Below are 15,953 nucleotides of genomic sequence, written 5' to 3'. Positions count from 1 at the left end.
AATTGAAGAACGAGGCCTGTCCTCTGCCTCCTACCCTCTTCTCATGAGTGCTTGAGCCTCTTCTTTCTGGCCATTCGATTTTGGACAAATTACTTAACGTCCTGAGACTTAGTTCCTTTGCCCATCAGCTGGGAATGCTAATGCCTATGTACATTGTGATCTATGGGGATCAAGCTCAGAGCTACACACCGCCCAGGCCTGATGTGTAGCTTTGTCTGTTTGTTTGTTCTGTTCTGCTTACTAGAAACAAGGGCTTACTCTGAAACCTGGGCTTCCTTCAGCATCGGGGTTATATGTATGAGCCAGTGCAGCTGGCTGGTTTGGTTTGTTGTTGTTGTTTTGTTATGTTTTGCTTTGCGTTGAGACAACGTTTTACCGTATAGCCGTGACTGGCCTGGAATTCACAATGCAGACCAGACTGGCCTCAAACTCATAGTTTTCCTGCTTCTGCCTCCAAAGTCCTGGGATGAAAGGTGTATCACCACACCCAGCCCCAAGTATTTAACTCTTAAAATGATCGTGTGCTGTGCACAGCGCCAGATGTAAACAGTACCAGACACGCGTTAGGATGCTCACTATCATCCGAGGTAAAGGATGGAGTATAAAAGCGGAAGAGAGTGGTGATCGTTACCGCTGCTTCTGTGGTGAGGTTTCTGTTTGTAGCCCAGGCTGGCCTGGAAATCAAGATTCTCTTGCCTTAGCTGCTGCATATTAGAAATATAGTATAGACTTGAGCCACCATACCCAGGAAGACTTTATTACCCAGAGCCTCATGCGTGCTGAACCCTGTGCCTCTCTCTACCACCAAGCCATAGTACAGCAGGCGAGGTTCTTAGTCCCCTGGTGGAAGTGATCATAATTCGTAGGAATCATTTCTTCTTTTGGATTATTTACAGCATATTTGCCATCACACTCCCTCTTTTCTTCTGAACACTTCCCCTGGCTAGGTTTGCAGAGAAAGAAAGCTGGGCCCAGAGATAAGCATTTCTGAGGTCATCTGGTCGCTAGCAGAGCCTGGGATTTGGAGCCTGCACTGTGTAAACTCGGGGCTGGCTGGCATTCTACGCACGCTTTTCTTTCTCCCACTGCCAGAAATGTTATTCATAAATTCCAAAATACGACCTTCGAGATTGTCGAGTTCAACTCCCTACCCTGTAGAGCAGCTCGCCCCCTCCTATCTCCCTTCACGTTCTCCTTGAGCCTGAGTAGATCGGGAGTTTTGACCCGTGTGCCCTCAGGCAGTTTGTTTGGTTAGAGAGCTGGAGGTCACTACATTCTCTAATATTCTGGCTTCTCCTGGTTCCAGGCCAGGCATTCCTGGTCCCTGGCTCTGCTCCTTAAGTAGAAGCTGGGAAAATGGACAGGGTGATAGGTACCCTGCTTCCAGCCCTGAGCCGGGCAGGACCAGCCTGTCAGGTGCCATCCTCGCTGGCTGGGGAGGAACGGCTGTCTCCTGGGGCAACTTGGTGCCAGGCAGAGTTATACTCAAGAGATGCAGTGGAAATTCCCAGCCACCACTGGCTCGTTCTTCGTGGGTGCAAATTCCTCTCCATCCTTCTCGTTTCTTTGCTGATTGGCAGATGTTCCCCCACTTCCCCTGGAGCCAGAAGTAAAAATGCCTTCTGGCTCCCAACATCTCTTCACTTGCTCTACCAACATCATTGTCTGCATTGTTGCCTTAACGACGGCAAGTTCATTTGTTTGGCTCTTAATGTGTTTGAAACACTATGCAAAAACGATCTATAGGCCGTAGCTTTCTTCGTTGGCTCACAAGAGCCTTGTGGATACAGATGATTAACACCCAAGAGTAAGGGAGGATGCTGGGGCACATAGGGGATGAAGGGAGCTGTACAAGGTCACACAGAGAGCAAGTGGCAGATTCAGAGCTTCTCCCAAGATGGGGTCCAGAGCCAGCACACTAAACACTCTGAGGATTCTGTGCTCCCTGCTGCCTCCCCTCCTCGGCCTGTGCTTCTCCCGAGCCAACTCGTGTGAGATTCGGCCAGAAACGGAAAGTCTGCTTTTCCCACAAACATCTCCAGTAAGGTTACTTCCTGGAGCTAGTCTTGCATCCAGTCCCGGGCTCTTTTCTCACAGACCCCTTCTTAGAGGGAAGGGCTCTCTGGTCTTTGCCATTTCCAGCACAGGTTCAGAGGTGTAAGTGGAGCAGAGTTTCAAACTAGAATGAGCCTTGGTCTGTGGCCATCCCTTGTGTTCAGAGATTTCTTACAAGTGACCCTCCAGCCTTGGTCTGAGTCACTGTGTCTCCTTTGAGGAACCCATATGCTGTTCTTCCTCTAGGTCTGGAAGGGGTTTAGGGTGTTGGAAGAGGTTGGAATCGAGTCTCCATCAACAGAAATCCCACCCCCATCCCCTCAGGCTTGGAAGAGGAGCATGAGAGGACAGGGCGAGGGAGACTCCAAGAGAACAGGCTTCTCCTGTCTATACCTGTGTGTGTGCTTAGCTAGAGGCAGCCAGTTGGGACATCGAGTATATAGTTCTGTGTGTCTCAGACAGACAGCTCTCTCGGGAGTCCAGCTCTCCTGCCGTCCTTGGGAAAGTTCTGCTACAGGCTCCCACCCTGAAGAGAGGCTGTCCCTTGCAGGGCATGGTGCTGGACCTGGAGAGGCGCTGGGAATTCTGTGAGGCCTGGGTCCAGCCGGCCACATGTTGTGTCTGGAATAGTGCTACTGTCCTAAGGGGGGAAGGCCTGTGGGGGCAAGGCTGACTTTTTATAACTCTGTGGGAATCTTCAGGCTGGCCGGGGCCTGAGAGCACAGCTATATTTGGTCAGATGGCAAGGCCCCTGCCTCAGCCTCTGGAGTTCAAGGAGGCCAGCCTGGGCATGGAGCCAGGGAAAGAGGGCGGGTAGGAAAGGAAAAGTGCTGGAAGACTGCCCAAGTAGGCCATCATGAACAGGTGGAGCCTGGGCACAGGTGGGGCTTGTCTGACCCACTGATGCTTTTTAAACCAGATTTGGCATCGGTTGGCAGGTGTGTACTGAGTAGTGCGGCCCATTTAGAGCGAGCACACTGCGTCCATTTTGTCCCCTCCCCCCTCCCACCACTCACCTGCCTTATTGGTCAGCAATGACACCAGTGTATGAGCTCCAGTTAGGGGACTTGCGGAAGCTGTTTGTTCTCTGTGTCGCCCCAACTCTGCACCGCTCTTCCGGTGGGGGAGGGGGAGGGGTGTATCCAGCTAGGGCAGGGCCTGAGTCTATCAGAAGGCTGGGAGACAGGATGTAGGTACCAGGGTTGAGTTGGAACACTGTGGGGTGGGGGTGGGGGACATTTAGGGAAAGGATATGGTTCCGTGTGACACTCCTGAATTAGGATGCCTCTCCCTCTGCGTCATGCTCAGGAGTGTGTGATTCTCTGTGCATACGTGTGTGTGTGTGTGTGTGTGTGTGTGTGTGTGTGTTTGCGCGTGCGCACAGCCTATCTCAAGAATCACATCTAGCTCTCCACGGGACACTTCAGTCAAGGATTGGCATCTCCATCCGTTGGATGAATTACATATTCAACCCTGTCCGTGTCAAAGCGCTCAGAACGTCATCACGTGACTCTCAAGGATCTTCTAGAATCAACAGCCAGGCTGGGGCTGGGAGGGCCCAGGTGGACAGGGAGGTGACACCTCACCTCTCTCTTATTTGCTTGGTGCCGGCTGAAGATGCGCCAGGAGGAGAAGACCAGCTACATGGCGGTGCAGACAAGCGAGGACGGGCTGGCGGATGGCGGCGAGCTCCATGGACCACTCATGATGCTGGCCCAGAACTGTGCGGTCATGCACAACCTGCTGGGTCCCGCCTGCATTTTTCTCCGAAAGGGTTTTGCTGAGAACAGACAACCTGTACGTAAGTTGACGCGGTGCAGCCGGCCGAACCTGGCTTCACGTGGCGTGGCATGGCGTGGCGTGGCGTGGCGTGAGGAGGTGCTGGGAAGAAAGGGGGTTTTGTAACCTAGCAACCCCAACTCTCAACCCCCCCCACACACACACACACACACAACTTGTGAATCTGATTCTTGAAGTTTCTTGTGGCTCCAAAGTGAGTCTGTATCAGCTAGCAGGAAATGATTAAAGCAGGGGACTGGAGAGATGGTTTAATGGTTAAGGGCACTGGCTGTTCCTGTAAAGGACCTGGGTTTGCCTCCTAGCACACACTTGGTGGCTAACAACCATCTGTGACTCCAGTCTGGGCAGGGAGCCGATGCCCTCTTTTGACCTCTATGGGTACCAGGCGGGGGTGGGGTACCAGGCGGGGGTGGGGGTGGGGTGGGGGAGGGTGATCCGATGTCTCTTTTGACCTCCTTGGCGATCAGGCATGCATGCCATACACATATATTCATGCAGACAAAACATTCATACACATACAAAATAAAATAAATCTTTTTTAAAAAAGTTTTTAAAATGAAATAATAAAATCAGAGGCTGGAGAGATAGTATTTGATAAAGGGTCTGAGTTTAGCTTCCAACGCCCACTAAAAAGCTGAAGATGGCGACGGGTGCTTATTATTCCAGCGCTGAGGAGTCAGAGACAGGAAAATCCCTGAGACTCACTGAATATATATATAAATTGTTTTTTGAGACAGGGTTTCTCTGTGTAGCCCTGGCTGTCCTGGAACTCACTCTGTAGACCAGGCTGGCCTTGAACTTAGAAATCCACCTGCCTCTACCTCCCAAGTGCTGGCATCATAGGTGTGCGCCACAGCTGAGACACCTTGTCTTAAAACATAGGTGGATGGGGCAAGGGATGGGCTGGCCAGGTGGCTCAGTGGTACTGCACTTTCGGGGTCGGGGGAGGACCTGGGTTCAGTTCCCAATACCCCTATCAGATAGCTCACGTTTGACTCTCAGTCCAGCACTATGTATGGAGATTTACTGCCATCTTCTGGCCCCAAGGGGTCCTTCACTTATGAGCTTATATACGCACAACCCATAATTAAAAAAAAAAAAAAGGTGAAGGCCCCTAAGGAACATCTAAGGCTGACCCCCATCCTCCACACACGCACGCCCCTGCACGCGCACCTGCGCATGCGTAGATCAACAAGCATCTGCGATTTGGTGAGAGCCTTACAATGTGCTCACGGTAGGCTGAGAAAACATGCGCGTACCCAAGGAAGTCAACACTATGTGAAGTGTTTTGGTGGATTGTCTCTCAGAAGTCCCGATTCCTCCCAGAGGCAGGGGCTTTGGTCGTCCTCCATTCCCTGGTGGGGAGACTAAGTCTGATGCAGTAACACATTTGAGGTCATGCTAGCAAGTGTCAGAAGCAGACAGCCTCATTCTGCGGTCTCTGAGCAACTCTGTGTTCTCAGACAGTCTCCTGGTCCTCCTGCGCTGTGATAGCCAGTGCAGGGGTACCTATCACATGTGACCTCTAGGGATGTGACTAATGAATGGAGTTATTTATTTTACTTCATTTTGATTGCAAGCTGTTTTGGCTGAGGGTTGAGCTTGGAATGGGGTCTTGAATATGCTAAGCATGGGATCCATCCTGAACTATGTACCCCACCCAGCCCTCCAATTCAAATATAAGTAGCTGCGGGTGGTTAGTGGCTTCTGTACTGAACAGCCTCTAACAGGTGTCTCGAATTGTCCCAGAGAAGCAAGTATTGAGGTTGTTATGGCTACAGATATTTGTAGATCACATTGACTTAATTTCACATGCTAAATGCATGTTTTGAGGGATGCACGCAAAGTCCCTACGAGGTGCATACTGGCATGCAACCACGTTTCAACTTCAGAAGCAGGAATGACTGTCAGCTAGGAGGTAGCAGCTACAAGCTTTAAACCTGGGTCTGTCTGACTCTAGGTTCTCAGGGCTTCTCCTAACTGCACAAACTGGGGAGAAAACATACACGTACCCAAGGCTGCCTGCCCCCACCCCAGGGGATGGTACATATACCAGTGTATAACCCTAACTACTCCAGAACACAACCCTGACCACTGACCTGCATGGGGATAGCTAGGGGTCAGAGGGTGACCCTGGGAACAGCCACCAGGGCTGCTGTCGCAGGCTCACTGTGACTTAGTACGTTGCTTTGCCTCTTCTCGGAATCTGGGAACAGGGGTGGACGGGTTTGTGGGGAGGGTCTGCAGTGTGCGCATCCTTCCCAGACCTGCAGAACTCAGCCCTGGAGGGGCGGCAAGCTGCTCAGGGTCTGGGGGCGGGAAAGGACTAACTCTCGTTATATCCGTAGCTGAGCCCACTGAGTATACTTTGTGCACTTGTGTACACAGGCATACAGTCTGCTCCCCTTTTCCTTGTGTTCCCACCTTTGAGGATTCACGAAACAGTGGATCAAAAAGACTGGCATCTGAATCTGGTGAGGTGGCTTGGCAGGTAAAGGTGCTTGCTGCCACGTCTGACGACCTAAGTTCAATCCCTAGGACTCACGTGGTGGAAGGGGAGAACTGACTCCTGCAAGTTATCCTCTGATCTACACACACACACACACACACACACACACCACCGCACAATAAATTTTTTCAAACTTTGCATCTGGGGCTGGAAAGAGAGCCCAGATGTTAAGAGTGCTTGCTGTTCTTGCAGATGACAGTGAGTTCAGGCCCCAGGGGACCTGATGTCCTCTTCTGGCTTCTTAAAGCACCACGTATGTGCAGGTGGTGCGCATACATACACGTGAGCAGGAAGAACACTCATACACATCAAATAAAAATGTCTTTAAAAACATTTAAGTGAAAAAAAAAATCAAACCCTGCATCTGCCCTGAAAACGCACAATTATTATTATTTTTGTCCTCATTTCCCAAATAATACAATGTACCAACTATCTGCATAGTATTTGCATTGCATACATAGAACAAGCCATCTCGAGGTGATTTGAAGTATACTGGAGGAGGTATGTAAATTATATGCAAATCAGCATGCCATTTTATGTAAAAGACTTGAGCATTTCTGGATGCTGGCGTGCCTGGGGTTTCTGGAATCAATCCCTCGCTGATAATGAGGGATGACTGTACAATTATTATCACATACTGGTGATATAATATATGGAAATATACCTTTTTTGGCCACCCAGGCATGTCCGGGAACCTGTATTTCTGTCTGGGAGCAGGAGTGACCCTCGTTCTGTGTACAGTGGGCCAGCCTTTGAAGGGGAAAATCTCTGCAGCCATGTCACATCACAGAGAGCAACTCTTGCTCCTCAACTGGAACTGCCCCCTGGGAAGAGCTGAGCTATCTGTAGCCTGCTCCTTACAAACTCGCATCCATTCTGAACATCAACATCAACCTCCCCTTTGGACATGATCTTCAGACTGGGTGCCTGTGTCCGGGTGCCTTTGTCTCCAGTCTCCCTGGCCTCCACCCTTCTTGGCTCCACACTGACTGAAATGACCTTTGTGCACAGCTGAGATAGCCCACACTCACTATGGCATTCCCAGTATGCCTGCCTGTGTTAATGATATGGGAGCCAATGCCTGCTGGGAGCCTCCTTAGGGTAGCCAGACCTACCCCATACTCTCTCCACCCTAAGGCAGAGAGCAGGAACAATGGCACCCATACCTATGCTGAACTGGGAGTTCCTGGGCAGGCCTGGGGTGATGGTCGCCATTATCAAAGGCCTACCAGGCAGGCCTGGGTGATGGCCGTCATCACCAGGAGCCTACCCTACCCTTCCTCTTAATTTGTTTTATTTTTTGGAAACTTCTCTGGCAGCAGGTTTAATGCCTGAGTGCAGGGTTTCTTTGGCTCCGTGTGGAGATATGTGCCTTGCTGGCAGCTGCAGGCATGCAGCTTCTGGACACTGGCAGCCCCCAGGTCCTATGCTGAGTCTTATAATGGGCCTGGTACAGGCATGGGGATCACATCAGGGAAGGTGAGGGCAGTGCCCAGGAAGATGGACACAGCTCCAGCTCTTCCTTGCATACCCTGAGACCCTTTTCTTCCCTTGGGGTTGCCTGAGTGGCCCCTGCCTGCTCTCCTCCTCTAGCAACCCCCATCTCCCATGGCATGCAGGCCTCTGCTGCCAGGCTCCTCCTGGTGTCACTGGGTGGTCTCTTCCCTCTGTGGTCACTAGGTGACTTCCCCAGGCCCTATTTTATTTACAGGTTTCTGTCTCTGGACCGGCTCTGTTCCCAACTCATTCTTGTGTCTGGAGAAGGCAGAAGCTCCTTGGTGGCCCAGTCTTTGCAGGGACTATCGGGTGTGGGACATCTCTGCCAATGCCACTCTTGTTCTAAGACTTGGGGACTTCATATTTTTCCCTCAAGGTCCAGACAGACCTCTGCTCCCCTCCTATCACCTCCCCCCTACTGTCTGCTGCCACTTGGATGCCCCCATTAGATGGGCATATTGCAAGTTTTAGGTCCCTTGCTGCTGCTAATGTGACATGTTCTCTTGTTTCAGGACAGATCGTTACGACCAGAGGAGATTGAAGGTAAAGTCAGGCTTAGAGAAAAGGGCTGCTCAACTCTTTGTGTGGGGTGTGGTTTTTGGTTTGGTTTGGTTTGGTTTGGTTTGGTTTGGTTGTTTGTTTTGTTTTCCTAGACAGGGTTTCTCTTCATAGCCTTGGCTATCCTGGAGCTCACACTGTAGACCAGGCTGGCCTCAAACTTAGAGATCCACCTGCCTCTGCCTCCCAGGTGCTGGGGCTAATGGCATATGCACCACCACACCCAGCTGTTTTTTTTTTGTTTGTTTGTTTGTTTTGTTTTGTTTTGTTGGTGTTTTCAAGACAGGGTTTCTCTGTGTAGCCCTGGCTGTCCTGGAACTCATTCTGTAGACCAGGCTGGCCTCGAACTCAGAAATCCACCTGCCTCTGCCTCCCAGGTGCTGGGATTAAGGGCATTTGCCACCACTGCCTGGCTGTGGTGTGGTTTTTTTGAGACAGGATTTTGCTACCTACTCCTTATAGAATAGTCCAGCTTTGAACTTAAAAAGATCCACCTGCCTCTAGGTGTTGGCGGGGAGAGAGGCAGGTTCACTTGGAACAGTCCCTAGCACAAAACAGGGATCATTTTGTAGAGAGCCTTGGGCAATGCCAGAGGCCTAGGGGACTCCGGGGTCTCTACCTCTCAGAGCTGGCCCTGGGCTGCCTTTGCTTTAAAGATGGGTCCCATCTCCGACCACATCTGCCCCTGCTCCCTTCCCCCAGAGCTCCGAGAGGCCTTCCGAGAATTTGACAAAGACAAGGATGGTTACATCAACTGCCGGGACCTGGGGAACTGCATGCGCACCATGGGCTACATGCCCACCGAGATGGAGCTCATTGAGCTGTCTCAGCAGATCAACATGAACCGTGAGTCGCCGCCGCCCCCTCCCGATTGGTCACACGGGCCTGGGGTCAGCTCTTGTATCTCGTGTTCTGTGTTTCCCGACACAAACCCGCTTGTCTTTTCTGAGCCTCAGTTTCTTCCCGTGTGAATCAGGGTTGTAAGGAGTGTAAGGAGACGGTAGGAGTAAGTTAGGGCGTGAGGTGAACAGCAGCACCCTAAAACGGGGCTCACAGTAAGAAGTAAAGAGGATGCTGTTGGTATCACGAGGTCCTGTGTCTTTATCTGGGTTCTACAGAAATGAGGATCTGAGTTTGAGGCGTTTGTCACATAAGGGAAGGAAAGTGCAGGGGGGAACAGGGAAATGGGAAAGAAAGGGAAGGGAAGGGAAGGGGAAGGGGAAGGGGAAGGGGAAGGGGAAGGGGAAGGGGAAGGGGAAGGGGAAGGGAAGGGAAGGGAAGGGAAGGGAAGGGAAGGGAAGGGTAGGGAAGGGAAGGGAAGGGAAGGGAAGGGAAGGGAAGGGAAGGGAAGGGAAGGGAAGGGAAGGGAAGGGAAGGGAAGGGAAGGGTCCCACACAGGATAGAGTCACACTAACTGCTGCACCCCTGCAGCCCCTGCAGGGGGCACTGGAGTGTAAGCCAACTCATGGAGTTGGTATGGAGATGGGATACAGCTTGGTTGGTTGAGCGCTGGCCTAACATACTCAAAGCCCCAGGTTTGGTCCTAAGAGATGCATAAACCAGGCTTGGTGGTACATGCCTACAGCTCACTGATTTGGTAAGAGGAGTTTGGTCAGCAAGCTCCAGGGACCCTCCTGTCTCCACCACACACACACACACACCCCAATCCCCGTGCTGAGAGCACACCTGGGAGATGGAGGGGCAGACATTCTAGATTGGGGCTGACAAGTTGGTCCCCAGGTAAGGGCACTGGCTGTTCTTCCAGAGGAGGACATGGGTCTGATTCTCACAGCACCCACATGGAGACTTCTATCTCCAGGATGGTGTGAGCTCTTCTTCTGGCTTTGTGGGCACCAGGCATGCATGTGGGACACAGACAAACATGTAGGTTAAAAAAAACCCATGCACATAAAATCAAGTTCAAGGTCATCCTCAGATACATAGCAAGTTTGAGGCCAGCCTGGGCTACAGAAGGCTCTGTCTCAAGGAAGATGATGATGGTGGTGGTGATGGTGATGGTGGTGGTGATAGCGGGGGCGTGAGGGTGGGGTGCTAGGAGGAAGCCAAGCGCGACAGTATGTATCTGTGATTCCAGCACTAGGCAATGGAAAAAGGAAGGGTTTGCTGACCTACTACTGTAGCTCAGTTAGTGAACTTCCGGTTAGTGAGAGACCCTGCCTCAAACAATAAGGTGGAGAGCAGTGGAGGGTCGTGGTGCCTGACATTGACCTCTGGCCTCTATAGATGCACATATGCCTGCATACACATAGGCGCATGCACACATACACAAATGAACACTATGCTGGGGTCTCCCCACCCCCACCCCTCCAGACCCCCTGCTGGATTTCCTCCTGCTGCAGTCAGTCCTCATTGAAAGTTGTAGCCAGGGGCTGGTGAGATGGCTCAGCGGGTAAGAGCACTGACTGCTCTTCCAGAGGTCCTGAGTTCAAATCCCAGCAACCGCATGGTGGTTCACAATGAGATCTGATGCCCTCTGCTGGGTTGTCTGGCCAGCTACAGTCTAGTTATGTATAATAATAAATAAATCTTTAAAAAAAGAAAGAAAAGAAAGTTGTAGCCAGCAGACAGGTGGGTGCGCTACTTCCTTCCACCTGCTGTTAGTTGCTTGGAAGTTGAGTTTGTATTAGCACAGCTCGAGTAAGTAAGGCTTGGAGCGTGTGGCGCAGGTCCACGGAACTTCTGTCCTTTCTTCCTCTGAGAGCATCTTGGCTTCTTCATCTTTGACATTCCTCACCGGAGTCTGTTGCCCGATGCTTTTTTCTCCTGTGCTTCCTCCTGCCCACTTTGTGACTCTCCCCTTTTCTGGCTCCCTGACCACCCCTCGAGTCGTTTCCTGACCAGCCCCTTGTCTGAGGTCTGACCTCATTGACCTCGGTCACACCCGGACCTGGAGGTGGAGGAGATGGAGGAGGCTGCTTAGTGAGAGGTGGGCAGCTCTTGGGTTGAGAGTGGCTCAATCCCTTCTTCTTTTGGCTCCAGTGGGTGGCCACGTGGATTTTGATGACTTTGTGGAACTGATGGGCCCTAAACTCCTGGCGGAGACGGCAGATATGATTGGTGTAAAGGAGCTGAGAGACGCCTTTCGGGAGGTGAGTGATGGGTGGTGACAAGCAGGAGTAGACGGGCTCAGTCCCAACCTCGGGATGACTATAAAGGATTCTAAATCCTGGATCCTAGTCCTAGAACGTGGGAGGGGGTCTTGGATAGGGAAGGAGCCCTGACATAGGGGGGAACCCTGCTCCGTGTTGGGGTCCGCCGCTCATCCATTCAACATTCTCTCCCTGTAACACTCTTCAGTTTGATACCAACGGTGACGGGGAGATAAGTACGAGCGAGCTTCGAGAGGCCATGAGGAAGCTCCTGGGTCATCAGGTGGGACACCGGGACATAGAGGAAATTATCCGAGACGTGGACCTCAATGGAGATGGACGAGTGGACTTTGAAGGTAGGTGGGGCTTGAAAACCGGTGCGAAGGGAGCCAGCCACGGAGCCCTCTAAGCGCAGGCGCACTAGGAAATCACCAATCCCACCTAAGTTTCTGTGCCTTGCTCCCCACCCTGCCTTGCATTTCTTCCATCGTATCTGTGTATATGCCAATCCATGCCCATCACAGTCCGTGTATCCATCTACCTGTCTATCATTCATACTTTTCACCCGTTCATTTCTTCATCCGTCCAGGTGTCTGTTCAGTTTGTTACCATCTCTAAAAGCCATCGGTACAGCATGGATCCGTGCATTGATCGGTTTATTCTGCACCCATTCTCATTTGACTATACATCCAGCCATGCATACGTCTCGGTACCTGGGCTCCCACCCACATCTCTCCTCCTATGCGTCCCTGGTTTGTTCCTCGCAGCCATTGATCTGTCTGTCCCGTCATTTCCCCTTCCTGTTTGTATCCAGCCATTCATATATTCGTCCACCCTTGTGGTCAGTCTGCCTCAACTGTCTCTGTTCACCCTTCATGCTGTTCTCTGAGCATCACAGCTCCTCAGCCTGACCATAGGCCTCTGACATCTGACCACAGGTCACTGTTCCAGCCATCTATCTATTGTTCCTTCACTCTGAACTGCCCAAGACAAATGACCCTGTGAGACCTTTCCGGAAATATGCTGTCCTTTGTGCCTGGTGCCCTTTTTGCATTTGGGTTGAATCATTTAAACTGCATTTTATCTATCTATCTATCTATCTATCTATCTATCTATCTATCTATCCATCCATCCAGTGTGTGTGCTTCCACACACATTCCAAGGCATGAGTGTGAAGGACAACCTGCAAGAGGTGGCTCCTGGGGATCAAACTTAGGCCTTCGATCTTTGCAGCAATCACCTTTACCTCCTGAGCCATCTCACCCACCCTTAAGTGAAATTCTACTTATTCTTCTAGGACCCGGTAGTAGACCCCCCCTTATTCTTCTAGGACCCGGTAGTAGACCCCCCCTTATTCTTCTAGGACCCGGTAGTAGACCCCCCTTATTCTTCTAGGACCCGGTAGTAGACCCCCCTTATTCTTCTAGGACCCAGTAGTAGACCCCCCCTTATTCTTCTAGGACCCGGTAGTAGACCCCCCTTCTGCAGACTGAGTCTCCTCTTTTCTGACCTCTGTACAGGTCCATCCCTGTACCCCATGCTGCCCTGATAGACTTTGAAATTTGAGAGGAGAGTAACTTTGTGTTCTTTATCTCAACATTTCTTACACAATAAACACCTCACACCTCACATATAGATAAGATTCACTAGACATCTTCCTTCTTTTTTTTTTTTTTTTTTTTTTTTTTTGAGACAGGGTTTCTCTGTGTAGCCCAGGCTGTCCTGGAACTCACTCTGTAGACCAGGCTGGCCTCAAACTCAGAAACCCTCCTGCTTCTGCCTCCCAAGTGCTGGCATCAAAGGTGTGCACCACCACTGCCCGGCTCTTCCTTCCTTCCTTCCTTCCTTCCTTCCTTCCTTCCTTCCTTCCTTCCTTTCTTTCTTTCTTTCTTTCTTTCTTTCTTTCTTTCTTTCTTTCGAGACAGGGTTTCACTCTGTAGCCCCAAATGGCCTGGAACTCCCAGCCTGGGGTTGGAACGATCCTTTCAAAGAGGTTGAACATCAGGAACCCTGCAGGTCAGATATTTACGTTCTGATTCATCGCAGTAGCAAAATTACAATTATGAAGTAGCAACAAAAAATAGTTTTAGGGTCTGGGATCATCAGAACACAAGGAACCATTTTAAAGGGCTGCGGTGTTAGGAAGTTTGAGAATCACTGGCATAGACCAGGCTGGCCTCAGAATCGGAGATCTACCTGCCTCTGCCTCCCAAGTGCTGGGATTAAATATGTGAGCCGATACACCTGCCTAATCATACAGGCATTTTTTTTTTTAAGGAATCCATAAAACTGGCAATCTTTTATCCTATGTGTACCGAGCGCTTGTCATAGGTAGCTTAATGTGTATACCTCTCTGTTCTCACAATGCTATGGCCTGTACTTCCACCACTTCATATTAAACAGTGAGAACACCGAGGCTTGCTTAGTAATAAAGCTCAAAATCGTATAAAAGCCAGGCGCGGTGGCACACGGATCCCTTTTGATCCCGACACCGGGGAGGCGGAAAGATGTGGCTCTCTGTGAGCTCCAGGCCAACTTGATCTACACAGAGGGTTCCAGGACACCGGGGTGGGGTAGGTACATGGAGAGACCCTGTCTCACGACAGACACAGTTGCCTAGCTGTTGGAAAGCAGAGTTGGGATGCAGACAGAGGTTGGAGTCAGCTGCGCACGCGCAGCCCCATTCTTGGCACTGTGGAAGACAGAACGGAAAAGTAGCATTCATCTTATACTCTAGGAACTTACTTCTGGGTGGAGAGCCAGGATGGATGCATGCTGGCTCGTGCCCAGAACACAGGGGTCAGGGGGTCAAGGGAAAGAGAGAGTGACACTGGGTGGAGAGGAGCCTCTATGGTCCGATCTAGAAACTCTGCTAAGCGCTGGGGAAATGCTCTGGGATTTAACAGCACCTGATGCCCTGGAAGAGGGTTCAGGTTGCACCCACATTCCAGGCCCCTCAGGTGCCTGCAACTCCAACTCTAGGGCACCTCGTGGCCTCCTTTGCCTTCACAACACACACACACACACACACACACACACACACACACACACACACACACCACCACCACCACCACCACCACACACGCATGCACACTCACAATTAAAAATAAAGATAAGGGCTGGAGGGATAGCTTGTCGGTTAAGAGCACTGTCTGAGTCGGCCAGTGGTGGCACGCGCCTTTAATTCCAGCACTCAGGAGGCAGAGGCAGGCGGATTTCTGAGTTAGAGGCCAGCCTGGTCTACAAAGTGAGTTCCAGAACAGCCAGGGCTAGACAGAGAAACCCTGTCTTGAAAAACAAAACAAAAACAAAAACAAAACAATTTGTTTTGTTTTGTTGTTGTTAAAAAAGCACTGGCTGCTCTTCCAGAGGTCCTGAGTTCAATTCCCAGCAACCACATGGTGGCTCACAACCATCTGTAATGGGATCTGATGCCCTCTTCTGCTGTGTCTGAAGAGATCAACAGTGTACTCACATACATTAAATAAATAAAGTCTCCTTAAAAATAAAAATAAAGGAGGGGATATTTATCCCAGTGAGTTGAAGGTATATGTCAGTGTAGAAGCCTGAATATAGATATTCGTGGCTGCTTTATTAACAGTTGCCAAAACCTGGACACAGCCAAGATGTTCCTCTGTAAGTGAATGGATTAACAAAACAAAACACACACACACACATAAACAAAAACTCAACCAAATAAACAAAAACCCATAAAACTGTGATATACCCAGGGGACTGTGCTGGAAATATCAGGCTGTGAGGCCACCCACTAGGGAGGAGCTGCGGGGGGGTGTCTGCATGGGTCAGACTTGCAGACCAGAAGCCCCCAGAGCTTCCTTACAGAGATGGAGTGTGGAGGTGGGGACAGCGCAGCCTCGAAGCAAGGGTGATGAGGAGGGGCCCGGCCCCAATGTCCTTTGCTGGCTCTGACTGCCACTCTCTACACCCGTTTCTGTCCCCTCCCAGAGTTTGTCCGGATGATGTCTCGCTGAGGCCCCCGAGGGGCTCCTCCAGGTCTGCCAACTCCCACAGGCGGGGAGAAGAGCTGAGCTCGCCTCACCCCCGCAGTAGCTGCCGAAAGCCCAGGATGTACTGGCGGATGGGGCCTGCCTGCACCCTGGGGAGGTGCCCACCCCGGACCCCCCCACCCCTCCGCACTGTGAAAGACTCACAACTCTTGCAACTGGAAAAAGGGGGCGCCCGCCGGCGAGGAGGCCACAGTGCCAAGCCGGTAGAGGACATGCAAGGCACCAAGTGCCATGTGCCCAGCCGCTGCTGGCTGGCTGGGTGGGCCAGGGAGCCGGCCAGCAGACCCCACACAGCATGTGTGCCCCAGGGCAGAGCCTCTCAGCGCCTTCCTGATGCCCGTCCCAGCTCGCCTAGCCCTTTGATCTCAGAACCAATAAAAAAAAAACCGAGAATGA

General features: G+C 51.3%; 1 protein-coding gene across 3 annotated transcripts in view; it reads left to right on the top strand.

The window, feature by feature from the left end:
- The window catches only part of Cabp1 (calcium binding protein 1), a 25,691-nt gene extending 9,738 nt beyond the window's left edge, over positions 1-15,953 (top strand). For 2 of the 3 annotated variants that reach the window (NM_001310712.1, NM_001310715.1), the window contains exons 2-6: positions 8,374-8,404; positions 9,122-9,265; positions 11,420-11,529; positions 11,738-11,885; positions 15,496-15,953. In NM_001310712.1, the coding sequence (NP_001297641.1) occupies positions 8,374-8,404; positions 9,122-9,265; positions 11,420-11,529; positions 11,738-11,885; positions 15,496-15,521 (459 nt within the window). In that variant the 3' untranslated portion in view covers positions 15,522-15,953. Of the gene's footprint in view, positions 1-3,672; positions 3,853-8,373; positions 8,405-9,121; positions 9,266-11,419; positions 11,530-11,737; positions 11,886-15,495 lie in introns of all 3 variants that reach the window. The other variant, NM_013879.2, reaches the window with a different exon arrangement.

Source organism: Mus musculus, chromosome 5, assembly GCF_000001635.26.
Source record: "Mus musculus strain C57BL/6J chromosome 5, GRCm38.p6 C57BL/6J".
NCBI classification, from domain to species: domain Eukaryota; kingdom Metazoa; phylum Chordata; class Mammalia; order Rodentia; family Muridae; genus Mus; species Mus musculus.
The sequence above is the reverse complement of the archived record's forward strand: the minus strand, read 5'-3'. Positions and strand labels throughout refer to the sequence as shown.